Below are 22,446 nucleotides of genomic sequence, written 5' to 3' on the forward strand. Positions count from 1 at the left end.
CATAGAGTACAGGGAAGTGGTTTTTTCCCCCTAATCATGCTTGACTCAGGAGAATATTCAAATGGGATTTTAGAAAATGCACCAATACTGCAAAGTCCAATTATTGCAAAATAAATATATTTAAAATGGGGAACTTTTTTTAAAAAAACGCCAAAACTCTACCAGCTTTATGGAAGCAGAATCATAAAATTGGCAAGCTCTTTTTTTCCTTTATTTATGTATATTCTTTTATGAAAATAATGGTTTTTTCTATTTAAATATTTGAGGTAAAGTTGATTAATATAGAATATAGAGAGCCTTAATAGTGCATCTCCTAGGTTGTAGATGCTCAAGCTTCAAATATATATTTATTGTTTGCTGTGATATTCTTGTCCCCTTGTGGCAGACATGTATATTACTGTTAGACATGTCTAATGTACATAATATTTTTTAATGTCTACCAGCAAAGTACATGTCTGCCACATATATATTACAAAATCAGTGAAATGAATGCTCTTTGGCTCAAGCACCTATTAGTTCTTGTAAACACTTAGACTAGCAGGTAGATGCTTAATGATTTACTGTCTCTGAATTAGTCAGACTCTTCTTTGATGCTCATGCTTGGCTTTTTCCAGGAAAAAAGCCTTCTTTTTTTCAGAAGAAAATTTCTGTAACATTTTAATATAACATCAAGTACAACCTCATTTATGTAAGTCACTAGGAAGGCATATACAGATGACTGATGATAATGCCCTGCAGTTGGCCATGACTTCCCAAGGCATCTGGTTAGGAACTGAGAGAACAAAATGCTGGAGTAGCTGAGCCTTTGATCCGATCCAGCAGCGTTCTTGTTATGTTCTTAGAATCAGTGTGTCTCAATCTACCTTTGGAATTCATGTTGGATGGTTCATGTAAGTGACTCCTATGCAAAGTGGTGCTAAAAACTTAATTTTAAAAGCTATGTGAGGAACATGGAGCTGTGAGTGTGTTCACAGAGGAAGTTTACCTCTGGATTGCTGCTGGATCTGCCTCCATTCTTGTAGAGTTTGTACCTGACTGGAAGCAGCTTTGTGAGAAATCCTTTTATAGGTTAGGGACAGCTACACTTCGCTTCTACAGTGGTGGTGCAGACAGTATGGAAATTAAGTGTTTTGCTGCTGACATTACTGTTTCAAGAGAGTAAATGCAAACATGTCCTAAGCTTCAGAGTAATATTTGTGCATCAGTGTTCTAGAATGCAGCAATAAACCTTGGGGGGGGGGGAGATACACTGTGGCAAGATAAATTACAGTTGTGTGAGGGGTGAGTTTAGGGAAGCAGCTGGCTATAGCTCTCCTGCCATTCCAAACAGTGATTCTTTCGCTACTTGGGAACGATAACAAAAGCATGGCCCTGTCCATTTGCAGAAGCAAGCTTCATCTGCATTGTTCAATGAGATGACTTCACAACATTGTTTGGGTAGACTTGTTATTTGAAAAAATACATTTGTGCATTTAATGTAGTTCAATTTGTCTGCAGCCACAGAACTGCCATGCGCTGTAGGCTGTACTATAGCAGGAAAAAAGGATCTCAGCTGTGGAATGCCATCTTCTCACTGCAAGTAGGGTATGCAACCTGTTGGTATGCAGACTAATCTTTTGAAGTATGGTCCTCCTTATTTATTCTTCCCTATCTATTTTTTCTTTCTTAGCAATTTGCACAACATAGGTTTCTTTTACTCCCATCTGCTTCCTGTTCAGAGAGTGTTCTTGGTTTCAAAAGGCACTTCCTTTTGCCTCCTTTTAAACCCTTGTACTGTACTCTTCCTTTTTGACGTTTTTGGTTGGCCTTCTTAAAATATGCAAACCATCTGTGCTTTTATATACTGATCTTAAACAGCCCCTACTCCAGATTTGTACTTCTTAAATTCGTCCTTCAGCCTATAATTAATCATCTTCCATGTAAATTTTAAACCTGTCATTTTAATGAGGGGAGCCTCTCTTGGCTATATCAAATCCAGTTGTCTAGTGCTTACTGCGAACCAGCCATGAACATTGCTAGTGTACCACACAGGGCTCTGCCCTTGAAACTTACATGAAAGTCTGCATAATATCCAGGCCTCCTTTATGTCAATGTTTATATCAAGCCAAATGGGCACTCCAGATGTTCCCTTGTTTATATTTAAGATTTTTCTATCATACGTAGTCTATAATTCTGTCCAAAAATGTAGTTTTCTACATGTTTTCATTTCTTGTACTGTTAATTTTAATTATTAATTTTAACTGTTTTCATTGATAATTTTAATATTTCTTGTAAACTGTTTATGTTTTACTACAAAAAAGAGATATATAAATGTTAAATTAAACAAAAAAGGGTGGCTCTGATTGCCTGATCCCACAAGCAACTGGACAGCTGCATTATACATGTTCTGAAGTCTTCCAAGCTATCTTTAAAGACATCCCTGTACTTGGGCACATTACTTGTAGAGTAGAAGCTGGATTGGAGTTTATTAGTAGATCTCTTGAGTGATTTGTAATGGATTGACAAGGGCTTTCAACTCTCTGCCTATCAGTAGCAACACAAAAGGGCTTCTTCTCTTCCACTCTGGTTGCTGAAAGAAAGGCTTGGGGGGAAACCAGGAGTAGACTTTTGTGTGGAAGGATTTATGAGCTTGTTCTGAAACTGATCACAAATTCCTGGGCTGAGCATGTGCTTAGCCAAGTGGTTGTATGGTATTTTGCACCTTGCTCTGATTGGTGAATCTCAGGGTTCAAGCTTCTCCCCCCCGGTAGGTCCCACAAGCATGGCCTATCCACTCCTGTTACAGAGCATTTCTCTTTTGAAAATTAAAATCTTTGCAAATGTATTAATAGATTAAAAATGTGATAGTGGGCGTGACGTGGGTCTGGAGAAAATGAGGATGGTGAAAATTTAATCCCTAATGCTTTTTTCAGCCTGCCTGTGTTTTAAATAGAATTAAAGTCTGAATTGGGTTTTATCCAGTTTCCTGCACTTGGCAACCCTTGCAAGTTGTAGCAGATGAAGTTCTACTGTTCCATTCAATGAGCTTCTTCCCATATCTTTTTTTCTGATGACTTCTTAATTCCTTGAGAATTCAACACAGGATTCACATCTGTTCTGTTTGGAGAGACGTTGAAAGCCCAGTAAAAACGCCCCATTGGGCGTAGAAGTTGTGTGGTACATAAAAACTCATATGCTGACATTTTGACTTCACTTTTAGATGATGTGGTAAAGTGGGAAAAAATACCTTTGGCTAAAGGTATAGATCCTGTTGCACTTGAGTAAAATAGCACAATTTTAATGAGGGGAAGAAAAGGGTGTAGCATTGCAGAAGTGGCTGTTAGAAGATGACTGTTGTGTATGAAACAATGGCTGGAGACATGGTTTTTTTTTCCACTTCAAGAAGTTGAAGGTGGCATGGTATAAGTATGTATATTTATTCTATTCTTAGCTCTTGTAAACATGCTTTAGTATCAAAAATCTGCAATAGTTGTTCTATGGGATAATAATAATAATAATAATAATAATAATAATAATAATAATATAATAATAATTTTTTAATTTATATCCCGCCCTCCCCAGCCGAAGCCGGGCTCAGCTCAAGTACATGTATATACCAAGTACAGTAATGCATCTAGCATCCTTCCTTTGTCTTTCCTAGAATCTATTGTCTGTCACCAGCCTTAGTCATTCATTCTACATTATAGAGACAGCTCCTGCAAAATGTTTGTCTGTCACTAGGAAAACAGAAACAAATTACTGTTGTCTGAACTTCTGTTCATAGTTATTTTGAATGAATGTCATCTTTTGGAGATGTCTGTGATGAGTCAGAATATTGCACAGCGTGAAACACATAGCAGGTAAACATGGTAGGATCATCAAGCAATTCTACACATTGATTGGTATTGGATTTTCAGATCGGATTTTCAGTAAAATGTTCAGAAAATCTCACAATAGCAAAACACCTAGCAGTTGAATTTTTGTGCAAGTTGCTTCTTTAAATGTTATTCTTCTAGTGAACATGGTTGTAATTTGCTTTGCTTCATAATACACCATGAGGTCTAAACAGTTAAAACCTATGAAGATTATTTATAAATGAGTATTTCTGAAGCATTATTTAGTAGCCTGAACTAGCATAATAGTTCCTCTCGCCATATGAAAGCTAGCTTATGGTTAAGCCTTTGTGCCCAGGAGCCTATAAATTTAATTTGTGGCATGTCACCTCATACAAACAAGGAAAACATCCCTTTTCAGATCAAATGGTATATGTACTGAAAATCTAGAGATGGTAAAATTTTGGTATTTTTGAATGCTCCCTGGTTCCTCTGACATGAGTGTTTTACATGGAAGAGCATTCAGGAACACAGTCCTTCACTTCAGGCTGCAAGTGATAAAGTATCAAATTCTGCCACCTCAAGTCTACATACCAGAGCTCATAGAATAGCTCTGTCAGTTGAGCATCCAATTTTCTGCTATATATTTTAATGTGCAAAAGAGCCTTTTTCCCTTTGGCTAATCTGTGAAGCAGCTTCCTGGCAGTCTAGCCTGCTTCCCAGCCCTTTGTTGTTGTTTAGTCGTTTAGTCGTGTCCGACTCTTCGTGACCCCATGGACCAGAGCACGCCAGGCACCTCTGTCCTCCACTACCTCCCGCAGTTTGGTCAGACTCATGTTTGTGGCTTCGAGAACACTATCCAACCATCTCATCCTCTGTCGCCCCCTTCTCCTTGTGCCCTCCATCTTTCCCAGCATCAGTGTCTTCTCCAGGGAGTCTTCTCTTCTCATGAGGTGGCCAAAGTACTGGAGCCTCAGCTTCACGATCTGTCCTTCCAGTGAGCACTCAGGGCTGATTTCATTAAGAATGGATGCGTTTGATCTTCTTGCAGTCCATGGGACTCTCAAGAGTCTTCTCCAGCACCATAATTCAAAAGCATCAATTCTTCGGCGATCAGCCTTCTTTATGGTCCAGCTCTCACTTCCATACATCACTACTGGGAAAACCATGGCTTTAACTATACGGACCTTTGTTGGCAAGGTGACGTCTCTACTTCTCAAGATGCTGTCTAGGCCTGTCATTGCCCTTCTCCCAAGAAGCAGGCGTCTTTTAATTTCGTGGCTGCTGTCACCATCTGCAGTGATCATGGAGCCCAAGAAAGTAAAATCTCTCACTGCCTCCATTTCTTCCCCTTCTATTTGCCAGGAGGTGATGGGACCAGTGGCCATGATCTTCGTTTTTTTGATGTTGAGCCTCAGACCATATTTTGCGCTCTCCTCTTTCACCCTCATTAAAAGGTTCTTTAATTCCTCCTCACTTTCTGCCATCAAGGTTGTGTCATCTGCATATCTGAGGTTGTTGATATTTCTTCCGGCAATCTTAATTCCAGTTTGGGATTCATCCAGCCCAGCCTTTCGCATGATGTATTCTGCGTATAAATTAAATAAGCAGGGAGACAAAATACAGCCTTGTCGTACGCCTTTCCCAATTTTGAACCAATCAGTTGTTCCATATCCAGTTCTAACTGTAGCTTCTTGTCCCACATAGAGATTTCTCAGGAGACAGATGAGGTGATCAGGCACTCCCATTTCTTTAAGAACTTGCCATAGTTTGCTGTGGTCGACACAGTCAAAGGCTTTTGCATAGTCAATGAAGCAGAAGTAGATGTCTTTCTGGAACTCTCTAGCTTTCTCCATAATCCAGCGCATGTTTGCAATTTGGTCTCTGGTTCCTCTGCCTCTTCTAAATCCAGCTTGCACTTCTGGGAGTTCTCGATCCACATACTGTTTGAGCCTTCCTTGTAGAATTTTAAGCATAACCTTGCTAGCGTGTGAAATGAGTGCAATTGTGCGGTAGTTGGAGCATTCTTTGGCACTGCCCTTCTTTGGGATTGGGATGTAGACTGATCTTCTCCAATCTTCTGGCCACTGCTGAGTTTTCCAAATTTGCTGGCATATTGAGTGTAGCACCTTAACAGCATCATCTTTTAAAATTTTAAATAGTTCAGCTGGAATACCATCACTTCCACTGGCCTTGTTATTTGCAGTGCTTTCTAAGGCCCATTTGACTTCACTTTCCAGGATGTCTGGCTCAAGGTCAGCAACCACACTACCTGGGGTGTACGAGACATCCATATCTTTCTGGTATAATTCCTCTGTGTATTCTTGCCACCTCTTCTTGATGTCTTCTGCTTCTGTTAGGTCCTTACCACTTTTGTCCTTTATTGTGGTAATCTTTGTACGAAATGTTCCTTTCATATCTCCAATTTTCTTGAACAGATCTCTGGTTCTTCCTATTCTGTTGTTTTCCTCTATTTGTTTGCATTGCTCGTTTAAGAAGGCCTTCTTGTCTCTCCTTGCTATTCTTTGGAAATCTGCATTCAATTTCCTGTATCTTTCACTATCTCCCTCGCATTTTGCTTGCCTTCTCTCCTCCGCTATTTGTAAGGCCTCGTTGGACAGCCACTTTGCTTTCTTGCATTTCCTTTTCATTGGGATGGTTTTCGTTGCTGCCTCCTGTACAATGTTACAAGCCTCCATCCATAGTTCTTCAGGCACTCTGTCCACCAAATCTAAATCCTTAAACCTGTTCCTCACTTCCACTGTGTATTCATAAGGGATTTGACTTAGATTGTATCTTACCGGCCCAGTGGTTTTTCCTACTTTCTTCAGTTTAAGCTTGAATTTTGCTATAAGAAGCTGATGATCTGAGCCACAGTCAGCTCCAGGTCTTGTTTTTGCTGACTGTATAGAGCTTCTCCATCTTTGGCTGCAGAGAATATAATCAATCTGATTTCGATACTGCCCATCTGGTGATGTCCATGTGTAGAGTCGTCTCTTGTGTTGTTGGAAAAGCGTGTTTGTGATGACCAGCTTGTTCTCTTGACAGAACTCTATTAGCCTTTGCCCTGCTTCGTTTTGATCTCCAAGGCCAAACTTGCCAGTTGTTCCTTTTATCTCTTGATTCCCTACTTTAGCATTCCAATCCCCTATAATGAGAAGAACATCCTTCTTTGGTGTCACTTCTATGAGGTCTTGTAAGTCTTCATAGAATTGGTCTATTTCAGTTTCTTCAGCACCAGTGGTTGGTGCATAAACTTGGATTACTGTGATGTTAAAAGGTCTGCCTTGGATTCATATCGAGATCATTCTATCATTTTTGAGATTGCATCCCAGTACAGCTTTCGCCACTCTTTTGTTGACTATGAGGGCCACTCCATTTCTTTTACGGGTTTCTTGCCCACAGTAGTAGATGTGATGGTCATCCGAACTGAATTCGCCCATTCCCGTCCATTTTAGTTCACTGATGCCCAGGATGTCAATATTTATTCTTGCCATCTCATTTTTGACCACCTCCAACTTACCTAGGTTCATGGTTCTTACATTCCAGGTTCCTATGCAATATTTTTCTTTACAGCATTGGACTTTCCTTTCGCTTCCAGGCATATCCGCAACTGAGCGTCCTTTCGGCTTTGGCCCAGCCGCTTCATCAGCTCTGGATCTACTTGTACTTGCCCTCCGCTCTTCCCCAGTAGCATGTTGGACGCCTTCCGACCTGAGGGGCTCATCTTCCAGCGTCATAACTTTTATATGCCTGTTGTCTTTGTCCATGGAGTTTTCTTGGCAAGGATACTGGAGTGGCTTGCCGGTTCCTCCTCCAGGTGGATCACGTTTGGTCAAAACTCTCCACTATGACCTGTTCATCTTGTGTGCCCTGCTCGGCGTAGTTCATAGCTTCTCTGAGTTCTTCAAGCCCCTTCGCCACGGCAAGGCAGTGATCCATGAAGGGGCAGCCCTACTCCTCAATAATTCAGGGGTTTTGCTGTTTAGGTTCCAATGTGTAAGCATTGATAAAGACTCGCTTCAGCTGTCATTTTCCTTTATTATGTGACTTCTGAGAGGAGCTCTGTCAATTCACGCTTGTTTCACCTTCTTTAGTATATTAATGCCCTAGCAGAACCATTAAGGAGAGTGAAATGAAGTAATTGAAATAGTGCTGCCTCTTACTGGGTGTCACCTCAGTGCACAATTACTGTTCAAAGAGAAGGGCTTTCTCATTCTCTGAAAAGACGAGAAGCCTTTTTTGTGCCACACATTGTCCATCTGCGAATAGGTAAAACTAGTCTCCATAAGCATAGTCTACTGTTCAGTTTCTGTCTGATCAGGCCTGTTTTGTTCTGTGCTGACCGAGAGGGGAAGAGTGCCACCTATATGTGCATGTTGCACAGCTAACAACAGTAAAAGCAACATTTCACAATCCGCTGCTGTTAAGGTGGGGAGGCACTCAGTTGGGCAGCAAGTTCTTTCATTGTAGAGAGGTGGGTCTTAATTGATGTTTGGCCCCTGAGCCAGTTTTAGAGAGTGTATAGAAGCAAAATGAAATAGAAGTGGTGTTTATGTACCTTATGTACCAGACGTTTCACCTTCTGTACACAGAGATCAAGGGCTGCCAGGAGAAGGATGCAATGGCACTTGTATAGGTCTAGCTGATAGAAACAGGGAGATTTTAGAGCAGCAAAGGAGGAGAAGCTGTAGCAGTGAAAGCTGTAAGGAACCTAGTCAAGGAAGGAGAAGCACTGGCAAGAGGGACAACTGCTGTAGTCTACTTATGTGAAAGTTGCTTAGAATAAATGTGATGCAAAGCCTTTGAATTAGGAGAGTGAAGAAGAGGGCACAGCCCTCTTTTAAAGAAGAACTATTTGGTTTTCTATTCACATTTCTCTCACTCAAAAGCAATGGCTGTGGTTTCCTCTTTGTTTCCAGCCTTAGGTTTCTATTTATTTTTTTGTAAATAGAATCTGACGTACTTGTGTGGTGTCCTTTGGTTCTGTGGTATGATTGACTGTCCAAATTCAAGATAGCTGTGACAAAAACAAAAGGTTGATGATTGTAGAGAAGCTAGAAACAGATGGCCATAAACTCCAGCACGTGGGGCAAGTACAATAGGACAATGCAATCACTTCCAAGTCTAGAAGATATTGCAATGTGGGTAGGAAGATTGCACAGGCATCACCTTCTTTCCCAAGCACCAAGGGGAAGCATGTGCCAGATTTCCCAAACTTCTCACTTTACCTCTCACATCTTCTATAACAAATGTAATGTACAGTTCATAGGTTGGTACTACTAGGCAATGCTGGTGAAATAACCCTGGGATATTTCAGTGAATTAAAATGATGTGAAATTGCACACTTGGTGGCTTTGTGTTTTGGGCCAGCTTCATACATTTAGCTGAATGGTAATATCCTTCATGTAGTGGGGTGGAAATCACAGTTCCAGGTATGTGCAAGCTGAGACCATGAAAATATGCAATGTGTGGGCTGTTATCAATGATCCCTCCACCCCAGTGTAAGATAATGTGTGTATGAACACATGACCCAGTGGTGATGCCCACTCAAGTGGAATCAGATTTGCACACTCCCAAAGCCTCACTTGCCACCATGTGCAGCTAGACTGAATATCTAAGAATATCTAAACTAATTTGATGATTAATGTTGTTTTTCCTCTTAATCTACAGGGTGCCCACACTGTAAAAACTCCATCCCCCATTTCACAACAGCTGCAGAACTATTTAAAGAAGATCGAAAGGTAATCCCATTTTGGATTGTTTCTAAGGTGTTACATAGAACATCACAGCCATCCTTCTCTGCTAACAACTTTTATCCAGGTTTTTAAATGGTGAAATGCTGGGCTTGTGCTTTAAAGCAGTGACAAAACAACTGAATGAATTAATCTATCATCTAAAGCGAAGGCAGTGAGCCAGGGGTGGATAACCTGTGGCCCTCCAGATGTTGATGGGCTCCAACTTCCATCAGCCCTAGCCAAAATATGCAGTGGTCAGGGATGATGGGAGTTATCATCCAGCAACATCTGGAGGGCCATAGGTTCCCCATCCCTGCAGTAAGCTAACAAATTCCACTCATTTCTCCTAATTTGTTGCTTAAATAAATGTGGTTTGGTTCATGTTACTCTCCCATGATATACTACTTTTTCTCTCTCTCTTCAGTCTCAACTTGAGACATACAGTTCATTTCAAACTCAAAGGCCAAGATTCAAAGAAGGGAAATACGACACCTGAGAAACTCTGGAGCTTCGCTTCCTGCTGTTAGTGCAGCTGATCCTGCTGCTGAAAGAGACCACCTGCTTTTCAGGTTGTCCTTATTAATCAGTGGACCTTCCATGGCTTGATGCAGAATTGGCTCAACATGTACAGGCTTTCTCAGATAACTCTTCAGGATGGGGGGAATCTTACTCTCCACCCAAAACCCCCCTGTCTTCTAGCACATAATTCAGTGCCTTATTCAGTGGCCCTGCTAACTTAAGTTTCAAGAGAGAGGTAAAAGGCCTCCAGGCGTTCATTTTAGAGCTCAGATAACTGTAGATTCCCCTGATCAAGATTGTGGATGCTCCCCATCCTGACTGAGCAGCTGCTTATACGCCTTCTATTAAGCCCTCTAATTTTAGTTTGTAGCTATTCTTTTACTACCTTATAGGGTAGTAACAACTCTGTTTGTTGATCACGTAACTAGAAGTTTTACTGAGGCCAGTAAAAAAACAAAGCAACCCCACTCAGGTAAACTTTGCAAAGAGTTGTTTAAAAGGGCAGGAATTGTTTAAAAGGAACAAAAAAAGGTTGCGAGGAAGTACTCTAGCAGGTACACTTTCCTCCCCCAAGACTTTATATTAAATGCAGATTAGAAACATAGCATTTTAATACCAGAGATAGGAGGTGAAGTAGAGCAGGACTCGTAACTGCAGCCATATAGGCTGAGAGAAGGAACTGGACACCACAGCTTACTCCTTCAGTAGCAAGAAACGCAAAGAACAAGTTGCAGTGAATTCACTTCTCTCCCACTTTTCATGAGGTTCTTTAGGAGGAAAAATGCTGCTCCCAAGATGCAACTCCCTGTCTACGGGCTGTGCCTCAGAAGGCATGCTTCCTAGTTGTGCTGCGGAGCCAACACCTCCTCACGCAAATAATGGTGGGTGGGGTGCACCTGGAAATGATTTCTTCTGCCTGGGGAGTCAAGTGTTAAGTTTATGAACCCAAAGAGAACATTTGGATAGATGGGTGGATGGATGGATTGGACTCCTGTGAAAGGCTCTTTACTATCTGAGGAGGAGAAGAGAGAGGGAGAAAACGGATTGTGTTAATTGATATATTGAAAAAATGAAACATGGCTGTCTTACTTTTTAAAGAATGTTTTGATTGGCTGATATTTACTTTGTGGGTCTGCTTCTTGACTAAGATACTGTAGAATGAATAAACAAATAAGGTCCTGACCCTTTTAGTTTGCACCCAGCTTCCCCCTGCCCACACCATCAGTGCTAAGCAATGCATCTACTGCATCTTCATTAATGAATGAGGGAATCCTTTCCTATGCATCATCTTGAAGCAATTTCTAAATAAACAAAACCATTTATTCCTTCAAATAAAGCCTTCCACACATGAGATGCTATTCCCCCCATGGCTGCTGTGTGTGTTTGTGTGTGAATACCACAAACTTGGGGAGAGGGAATTATGTGGGTCATTATCAATCAATGAGATCCCTGCCAGGATGTCTGTGTGCTTAATATCAAAGAATGCTGCTAAACAGATGGGTGAAATTCCACATGCTCAAGCCTTCCGCTGGGTAAAATGTCTGATTGTTCAAAAACTGCTGAAGATTGAGAGAGGGTCTTTTAGCCCTCGAGACGATGATTGATGGATGGAACCCTTATTTCAGCCAGTGGTAGTTAACAGCTAAAGTGCCGTGGTATAAAATTTAATGAGGTGGAACCAAAGTTCAAATTGAGAATATTGAGTTTGGTGGGGGTTCCTCAAGGCCAGGCACACAGGAAAAACAGCTTTGTTTCCCCCCCTCTTGACTTTTCAAGGTGGTAGAGATTGATAATTTTGGACTCCTCCTTCAATCATACACAATCCAATTCTGCTGAAGTACTTCTTGTGGTCTGCTAATGTCCTTAATGGATAATTTACAGAGGCTGTAGCACAGCACAGGAATGCAAGTGCTAGATAATTTCTTTGCAGCTACTTCTTTTTTTAACAATTCTTTTGTAAAGTTTACACAAGTGTCTTTGTGGACTGGTTGCTCTGCAGTTCACTACAGAGAAAATGAACAGGGCTCCAAAATAACTGCTCTAAAACCCAGTAAGGTTTAATTTAAAAGAAGAAGAACAAAAGGCTAGACTTTCAGTAGCTTGCTTTCTTTGATATTCCAAATCTGTGAACTTTTTCTCTTCCTGCAGTATTTCAGAGGAAGGTTTTTTTTCTATCTAAGAATGTTTTCCTATTTATGGTTTCAAATGATGACACCAGGTCAGAACTTCCATATCACTCACATCAGTAGAGAATGCATTTTAGTGGAGGCATTTTGCATAAGGATTATCTAGTGATGAAATCAATTCTGTTCCTGCAGAAGGCAAGATGGAACCGTGCCCCAACCTTGCTGGATTCTTTGAGCAATCAGCTATCATTTGGCTCTTTCCGTCCCTGAACTGTTTCCATCCAAGCTGATAATTATTAAGAACTGCCATGTAGCTTTGATAATTTGGGCTTGTTTGCTGCTCCCACCCCTACATCCCTTTTTGCAACATGTCTTCTAAATCGTTATCCTGTGGGGAGGGACCGTCAGTGTGTACAGCACTTGGCAAATTCATGCTCTTTATCATTTATTAATTTTAACAACCAAAAATTTGAATTAGTTCTAAGTGTTCCAAACTCAAGATGCCATTGTAAAATGTTTTCTGTATACAGTGGTACCTCTGGTTACGAACATAATTCGTTCCGGAGGTCTGTTCTTAAGCTGAAACCGTTCTTATCCTGAGGCACGCTTTTGCTAATGGTGCCTCTGGCACACGACTTCTGCTCGCATCCTGGGGCAAAGTTTGCAACCAGGAGCAACTACTTATGGGTTAGCGGAGCTCGTAACCCGAAGCGTGCATAACCAGAAGCGTTCGTAACCAGAGGTATGACTGTGGACATAAGCATGTGTTGGCAAGATGCATGTCTTATATAGATGCAGAAGAAACTGGCTCATTAGGGTGAATGGCCACTGCTCTATTAACCTTCATGTACCCTCGAGCAGCTTTCTTTCTGTCTTAAAACCAGTCATGGGCTCTGGCTCCACCTACTACTTGGTTTCCCTGTCTTCAGCTTTACAGGTCCAGTGGGCCATCATAGTACAGATCATACGTCATAGTACTCTCTAGCAAGACTGAATTAGGTTTGGTTCCCTGAAGTTGGTGGCAACCATGAGTTTTGTCACAGCTATGTTATATATTATATATTAAACAGCCCTCACAGTCAAGTGTGGGTTGATCTCCTGGAAATCCCCTTGTGCCTTCTATCAGGCCCCTGCAAATCCCAAGACGTCTCAAGGCTCCATGGTTAGCTTGGCCAAGAAGCACTGTGTTTATGATGTATAATACTTAACAGAAATAAAGCAACAGCACAGTCATTGTCAGGGAACAGAAGATTTGCAATACACCCCATGCAGAACCCAACCTTTAAGTCATTTGGCAACAACATCCTTTTCTGTGTAAGCAGAGATTTGTCATCTTTAGTTGACTACTTTCTAAGCTATTCTTTTCCCGACTGAAATGTTATCCTTTTTAAAAGAACACTTAGGAAGGGGGGAGAAATTAAAAACCTGCCCTTTTTCATTCCTTTCCAAAATCAATGTTCAGTTAGTTATTCACTTCCATTTTCATAACAAAAGTCAATATTTGCTCCTGCAGAGATTTATTTCCTTGAATCAATAAGCTGATGTGTGGTGGTACATATTTTAATGGGAGAAAGGCCAAGTGCTCCTGCAGGAGACTTCTATTATTACAGGCTCCTGTGGTAGCTAGAAAGGCAGTCTGTGAAAAGAGGGGGGAAAGGCTGGACAGAGGTGGGTGGGTGGGTGTGAGTATGGGTGTAAACCAGAGGCACTTCAGGGTTTGAGAATGCACCAAGCCAGGGGTCCTCTGCGAAAGGGCCCACGCTGCTCTGGTCATTTCTCCACCACTGTTGCCCTGGCCCACTGCTTTCTCCTAGCTCCACTTCTATGATGGTGTCCCCCTTGCTGCTGCCCCACATTTTAAACCTTTTGATCAGCAGAGCCATTCTTATTTCCTCTCTCCTGCCTCCACTGCTGCTGCCTGCTACTCCGCTTGTGCTTTCTTAAAAAACCTTTTTGACCAACCAAGTGGCTAGTGCTGTGTATCACTTTACTGGCTGAACTTCCAGCAGCCTGCCATTTGCAGCTGGAAGTTGATGAGCTACTGGAACCTGGGTTGCACAGTGATTTGCTTCATAAGGCACAGTGCAGTTTCCTCTGCCACCCACAATCAACTGCTCCTCACTTTATAGTATCATCCGGGGAGTGGAGAGCGTAGCGTGTTATTTTGCTCAGCTACCCACCCAAGTACAGGGACTGTGGGGGCCTGAACTTTGGCCCTGAAGTCTGCATGTAATGTAGTCATTTAAGCGAAGTGAAGCTGAGTATGTAGTTAATTCTTTGCCATTTGCTCATTTGAGTTTGAATAATCACTAGCAGAGGCTTGCTCAAATTGCTAGACCAGGAAGGAAATCTGGTTGAAGAGTCGAGGTGTAAAACCCTGCGACTAAAGATGTAAGACAAAAAGAAATATTGATTATACTGTACTGTATATATCTCTGTTTTAAAGTGCTGAAGATGAGTACTCCTCAGGGTTGACAAGCCGTTGTAATAACACACTGACCCATTTCTGAGATCACACATGACCCCATTAGACTCCTGGCTACTAGCCAATTCTGACTTCATGGCAGAGGCCACCACCCATGGATAGGTACCATGTGCAATTTCCCTCTTTCAAAAAAATACTCCAGGTGTTCTGTTGAACAATTCTGAAAAGGAAAAGGAAATAGCACTGCACAGGAGTGCTGAAGTTAAAAAACAACAACCCTAAAGCTAGTCTATATTTATTTGTAATTTCTAACACACCCAAAATCACTTTTAAATTTTGTATTTACCCTTTATTGTCATTTCATTCCACGCTCCTCCACATTTTTACTCCAACACACCTTCAGAAGACAATTGATTTATACATAGTTGGCTGTGGGATGGTCAAACTATAAAACTGAATGCTAAAATCTGGAGGGGAATCTGACAGACAAGGATTTCATAATGATTCCTTAAAAAGGGAGGGAATAATTGCAGCATGTTGCCGGATCTGACCGCTTTAACTTGCCTTATTATGATGTATCAAGCAGGTGATGACCATAGAGTTGCCGTAAGGCCAGAACTGAATGGTTTTGGCAACTATGAGGCCTCACCCCCATTCCACTTCATTGGTGGCTGTTTTCAGGGTTAAGGAAAGCTGGATTATGACCATGTCACGTCATACAATTACTAGAGCCCTATTCAGGGATCCAGTCTTGTGTGTAAAACAAAACATGAGAATAAGGGTTGATGTGTTGCCAAGACTAACCCACTCTCTCAATAGTTTTGAGCCCTCCACAAGTATGAAGACAAAGGTTTGACACGAGGAGAAATGTCTACTTGAGGCTCCCCCCACTATTTTGAACCCTGAACAATCAGGATTCTTAATCTTGTGGCCAAGGTCCATGAGTACAAGAGGCTGCCTCCCTCAGGCCCTTGCCCTCACACTTATGTAGAGTTGACATGCCAGAGAGGGTGGGGCTTGGCAGAACACCTAATTTCTCTTCACATGCTTGCTTGCAAGTGAGGGGATTCAGCACCCAAATCAGGCTTATATTATCAGAGAAATTGGGGGTATAAAGCGGCTGCTTTTGACAGAAGACACAAATGTAATAAAATAGCTAGTTCTGGCCTCAGACTCAAAACATATATTGCCACTTGGAATACAGATTGAGTGTTTTAACCACCAGTTATATCAGCTGTCAGTGATACAAGGGATCATGTAGATACAAGTGCATTTAAATAATATGAAGCACTCAGATACTATAACAACACGGGCCAAAGACGTCTCACAGTTGCATCTATAAATCACTCTAGAACAGAAAGCTGTGTTTTACTGCTCTCCTGGAATATGTTTCGCTTGAAGAAGTCATGATATGAATAGTGCTGAAAATGATTCTTCAACTTATTCTTGCAAATCCCACAGAGGCAGGGACTTACTAGCTGCAATTTTCAGATAAGGCACTGAGGAACTGACAGTTTAATGTTCACATTTCAAGAAACTCAACATCTCCTTTTGAATCTAACAACGTGAATGACGATGGGGTTTTTTTTTAGAAGCTACAATAAACCATCTATTTTGAACACAAAGAAGTGGGCAATCTTTTTGAATTTATTTTTTTAAAAAAACAAAAAACAGCATAGCTGGTTTGCTTTCATTCTTACCACAGCAGCTACTGTTCAAATTATATCAGCCATTGGTTCTAATCCAAGGCCCAGGTATATACAATATATACACACACACACAGTGGTAGGGAGGGGATTCCCCAGTCTCTTCACTGTCATTACACATATATAGTGTCTTCATTGTTGGAAATGAATGGAGAAGCCCCTGGAGCACCTTCTGTGGATAAAAGTAGTAGTCTTAAATTTTCAGTGCTCTTCAGTTGGTTTATTTCCACTTAAGAGTACTTGTCACTTCTCCCGTGACAGCTTTATTCATACAAGGTGCCCGTCCCTGATTTCCACCAGTTCCCCCATCCCACTGATGCTCCTATATCACAACCCATGTCTTTCCTGAGTGCTTCATATTATTTAAATTAAAACTGGAAATTGTAGAAGGCACAAAAGGTATATATTTCCTACACAAGGGGACTTTTCGGCGGGGGCAGGGCAGAAGCTGCATAAATCCCCATTTGTTGTGCAAAGTTTTAAGAGTCCAGATTCATACTGGACATGAGGCAATGGTTTGACTTGTTCTCTCAGACATTGCATACTCCAGATATAGGCTTGCTGAATAAGGTAGGATTGCCATATTTCAAAGAGTAAAAACCAGGACACCCCAAACTGCTTCTTAGGAAAATCTGAAAGTTGTTGAGCTCCCCCCCCCAAAAAAAAACACTCCAGAAAACCCAAAAATGTTCAGTTTACTTGACTTGAGAGCCATGACATACCAATGCCTTCCAGAAATCCCCCCCCCCCGCCGACGTCACTTCCGCTTTTGAAATCCCGGTATTGTTCAGGTAATTCTAGACATATGGCAGCCCTAGTTTTACAAATAAAGCACTGCTAGGAGTTGCTTCTTTTCATTTTCCAATGTCATTTTTTCCCCTTAAAAAAGTCTTTTTTAAAAAAAATTGCTGAATTTGTTTACTCCTCACTTGATCATTTATTCTTCCATCAAGGCCATAGAAACTATGAGGGAAATTTATTTCTGTTTCACCCCTGAATTGGTAACCCAAAAGAAACCTATTTCTGTGGAAATATTGCTGACATCTGACTGCCTTGAAGGCAAACAACTGTGTATATATTTGCAGCCAGTTCCTCTTTCCATTGGCCTTCTGGGATACCGATTGTGAAAAATATTTATTCATTTTCTTTTTATAATATGTTCAGTGGGGGCGTAGGGAGCAGTGGAAACAAAAGCTGCTAATGTAGTATGTAAATCAAATGATTTTAATCCACTTAATATGGTGACGCTTTGCTGTTGTTGATTAACACCTCCCAATTATCAGGGGAATAGCAAAGCAGTTGGAGTAAGATTAGCAAAGTCCCGATACAAATAAATGGTTTGATGTTTTCAGGCTACTTTAACATCATCACAACCAGACTATGCACTTGTACAATACAAGATCTCAGAGTGGCAAAATTCACAGATCTTGGAGGTGCATACTTCCTTCTCTTTTGCATCTCACCCTTGATTTCTTGATTTTTATGAAAAGTTAGCAGAACATTTCTTCCCAAGGACGTTGCTGGAGAGGGATTTATTATTTTTCCTATGGTAAACAAATAATAATAATAATAATAATAATAATAATAATAATAATACATTTCAAAGAAACTTCTCATTTAGACAATAAAGGCTATAGGCAGTGCAGATAATGTTTTTATTTTTGCAACCAATGCTACAAAAGCCTTATTGAAATCAGAGTATGTTTCAAATTTACGTTCTTTTTCAGGGGAGTTGTGAAATTATAATAAAAAAACCTGCTAAACAGCCAGAAAATCATCTGCTGATAAAACTTCTAACCACCACTGTGATAAAGCATCAAGAAAAATATACATATAAAAATATATGGCATGAATGCAAGTTATCAAAAGTTCTAATGAAAAGTAATTATTAATAATTGTTTACACCTATATGTCCATTGCCGGGGGGGGGAAACTAAACACACAAAAATGTTTAAAATGTGAAATTTGTTTCCAATTGCATGCCATTTTCCTCCCCCCCCCCAATTCAATTTAGCTATTCATTGTCCAAAACACCTTTTTCTATAAAGAACAAAGTTTTCTAACCAATAGGCAAAAAAAGATTTCATTTGAGTCAGAGCACGTCACAAAATATCCCTAACCACTGCTGCTACCTGATTAACCAGGGGGTAAATTCAGAAGCATCTGTATGGTAAAATCATGCATTAATGAGTACTTCATTCATCGCTACATACCTTAGACCACTTCCTCTCCTTTTGTACCATCGTGCAATTAACCAAGAACAGCTTTCTGACGGTATCATTCGTGTGCTCAGTTTGAAGAGCAAGACGGAAAACTCTTTCCCTAGAGGTCTGTGAAATTCCAGGGCTGAATGCTTTCCAGAAGAACTCTAAAAAATTCTTTTCAGGTTGGCGTTCAACAACTAGGGTTGAACAGGCATCTGATAAAATGTAATTGGGTATTTTGTCAATATACTCCTTTTCTTTTTAGCTGCTGATACTTGCTCAAGGACCTTGAGAAGGAATAGGATAGAAAATGAACTAAATAAATAATATTTAGATCGCCTTGCCCCATATAGGTCTACTCGATCAGCAGAACTGGCACGGTTACAGGTGCTGCATAATATTCATTCCACATTTGGAATAAATCAGTCTATTAGTGTGGAATGCCCTGCCTATTGACATCAGACAGGCACATTCATTGTATTTTTTCCAGTGCTTGCTAAAAACATTACCCAGATATGTAGAATGTTTGCATGTGTTTTAATCTGTTTTTAGCTTATCACTAATTTTAATTTTATTTGAATTTTTAAATAGCTGTTTCTACTGATAATTGCATTCCTTTTGTAAACCACCTTGTGTTTTTTGAGGGTGTTTTTTACAATCAAGCAGTATATAAATTTAGGCAGTATATAGCTTACAAACTTTTCTCAAATTAAAAGAGAGTGAGAATCTTAAGCATTAAATCGTAACATAAAGAAGCAAATAACTATTTTGAGGAAATGATGTAATGGCTCAGAAACACTAGGAGTCTCTTTTTTAATGCAAAGCTCACTTCTGGGTTTTAATATTTGTGCAATAAATCTTGGCTGTACCACTTGTAAATTTTGACCTGGGTATTTTTGCTTACTCACACATCTGTGTTACCTGTGAGATGGCCAAGGGTGAATTCAAGTGACAGTAAAGTCAGCGGTGGCTGCTTAAAAACTGCTGGGTGATGGCTCTAATTGCATGATGAAATGCAATTATTTGTCACATCTGGTTACATGAAACCCAGCATCACTGCTTCCCTGTTGTGGGAGCTTAGCAAAACTGGGTTGACTTTTCTATGTGGAAAGTTGCTAAATGGGTGTTAAATGATGTTTGGATCCACCATGAAGTGCTGTGTGAAATAGAAATAGATTAAAATTGAGTTGTTGTTTTCAGTGATGCAGCCTAGAATTCCAAGGCCAGCTTCAATGCATGTGAAGTACAAACCTAGATTGGCTTTTAAAAAATGGGACCTAATGATGCGAATCACGTCAGTGCTCTTTCTTTTCTTTTTTTAATAGAAAAATGGTGCTGGAACTCACCATAAAGATGTTATAATAAGTGCCACACTTTTAACATTTGTGGAGGTGGGGTGTGTGTGAAGGTGCTGGTACTGTGTACCCTTGAGTACCCCCAGAAAAAAGGACTGATTACAGTAATCTTAAACATTATAAAAGGATTTCTTGGTCCCAATGATAAAAAAACACACTTTGTGTGTTTGCTCAAATCAACAAGAGGCTAAGCAGGATTTAACTATACACCAACTGGATATCTTAAGAGCTACAGTGTTAATTAGATAAGTAGCAGCCTTCCCTATAGTGGCTTTTTTTAAAAAAAGAGAGAGACAGAGAAAGAAAGAGAAAGGCAGCTATTTAAGAATGATGGCAATTGCTGGTTGCTTCTGATCTCTTGGGCACATGCTTATATAAGTTCAGTTTGAGTGAGCTTATCTTTATTGTGTAAATAGTATTTCTTAAGTCTGGGGACATTCCATGTGCTAGCATTCGTCTTAATGTTAACACTCAAATGATAGTTGGTGGCTTGTACACTTCTGTTGCCGGGATTATTTGGTCTGCTACTGTCGGTAAGTGGAGATGGGCAAAGCTATCTTGTGGCTCAAAAATAAGCCATTTTCATGCAAAATATATTTTTAAATGTATTGGCTGACTTCCCTCCCATGCCAAATTTTAATCCATTACTGCTCCCACCCTCTGATATCCAAAAAAGAAGACGACTTTCCTGGACACAGGAAATATTCACAACCAAGTACTGAGGGGCCTTGCAAGCCTCCATAATTTCTTCCTATTGGTGGCTACAATTTGTGCAGACAGTACAGATTGTTTGTGCAGACAGTAGTGAAAGCCTTTGGCAGCCAGGAAAGCGTGCGTGTCTTCATAGATTCTGACTGTCAAAGACTCTGTACTGCCATGAGAGGTCAGTGCTGGCTGCATGAATCTTTTGACAGGCAGACATGAACAATCTAAGACAATCCTTGCCAGGCTAGCAAAGGTTTGCTACAAAGGTTTCCACAGCCTCCACAGTTCAGATGATTCACATGAATGGCTAAGGAAACGCCTTGACCTCAGGCTTCAAGAAATCTTGAGCATGCAGCCCCTTCCAGGACTTCACCAGCAATTCTACTTCTTAATAGTAGTAGAACATACAGTAGCTATTTCATCAACTGATAGTGTTATTAGTGCACTTTCTCTTGCTTGATTTGTTAGGTTTCTGGCCAGGGGATGTTGCCTCCCATTTCTCTTCTTGAGGCAAAACAAAAAGTGCCACCACCTATCTTCTCCTGCTGCTGCCAGTGCTTCGCCAGATCTCATTTTATTTTTCCTTCTAATATGAATCTTCCCTTCATAGAGAAAGGTGTAGGATAAGAGTGCACAACATCTTTCCTCTTGATGTTGTTGGACATGCTGACTGAGGTGGATGGGCGCTGGAATCCAGCAACACCTGGAGGACATCACACTACCTAGCCCTACTATGGGAAATAATAATAAGTATGGACTCAGCCTAAATAATGCTGCTAGTTGTTCATAAGCTGGTTATTGAGAGACTTTAAGGAGTTATAATGCAGCTGGGAAAATTAAGAGATGGGCTGAGGAAGGGTTTGCAAAGAGTGTATAAAGAGACTGACTGAGCTTTTCTTCAGTTGGGATGCACGCTTCTCTGAGCTTTTGCGTTCTCTCTCTCTCTTATTTTGGCTCAGGGACTGCACCGCTTCATTATCCACAGAGAAGGAGCATTTGTCAGTTAAACATTTACAAAGGGTTCCAAAGGGCCAGTCAGCTGTGTTGGGACAATCCCATTGAGAACGTACACTTTGAGTGGAAATGACAACCCTAAGCGGAAATAACTTTAACTGTCACATGCCAGCTGGGTATGCCTAAAGGAAGTGAACTGGCTTTGCTCCTGCCAGCCAAGATACTGGCCAGCTTGCCTAAGCCAGCAGATGAGTTTGCATTGACAAGTAAGCAACACTTGCTCACTGCCCAGCAGTAGATGGCTCTAGAGCAAAAGAAGAGTCAAAGGCAGCAGCAATTCAAGCAAGGAAGTAATTAGGTGGAGCGCAGAGTGAACAAATGGAATAGAAAGAAAATGACTTGTCCAGAGCTGTTAATAACTAGTAAGAATGCCGCTGTAGGTGCATGTGTAACGTTTACTGCATAACACCAGGAAGTTAGAGGTCATAATGGAATATTAAATGACATTTAATTATGGGACTGCGGCTCAATAACAGCCCGGAAGGCAAGAGGGGGGTATTATGAGCAGATAGTCTAAAAGAAGCAGTGTAATGGAATCTTAAATTTTAAAACTGCTTTAAATTTCCCTTCAATAGATTCTAGCCAGCAGTCACAATAAAATTAAAGTAGAAGGCTCCCATATCTGTATTTAAATGGGATTAAAACTGAACAAATGACTTTTCTACAGGAATGAGCCTGGCAGATGTAGTGAAGCAAATGTGTATTAATAGCAGTATAGTCTTAGAAAGTGCTGTTGCGGTAGTGTTGACCTATCAGTGTCCGCTAAAGGCAGAAGGATCATCTAGAGAGCCCTAGTGAGAGAGCAGAGCATTGCAGGATAATTCTTAGGAATTAACATTTGC

The 22,446-nt window shown here is 40.7% G+C and overlaps 1 protein-coding gene across 4 annotated transcripts in view; it reads left to right on the forward strand.

The window, feature by feature from the left end:
• PDIA5 (protein disulfide isomerase family A member 5) overlaps positions 1–22,446 on the forward strand; it is a 148,527-nt gene that overhangs the window by 118,494 nt on the left and 7,587 nt on the right. For all 4 annotated transcript variants that reach the window (XM_053403925.1, XM_053403943.1, XM_053403916.1 and 1 more), the window contains exon 15: positions 9,486–9,556. In XM_053403925.1, the coding sequence (XP_053259900.1) occupies positions 9,486–9,556 (71 nt within the window). The remainder of the gene's footprint in view (positions 1–9,485; positions 9,557–22,446) is intronic.

Source organism: Podarcis raffonei, chromosome 1 (assembly GCF_027172205.1).
Source record: "Podarcis raffonei isolate rPodRaf1 chromosome 1, rPodRaf1.pri, whole genome shotgun sequence".
Taxonomy (NCBI): Eukaryota; Metazoa; Chordata; class Lepidosauria; order Squamata; family Lacertidae; genus Podarcis; species Podarcis raffonei.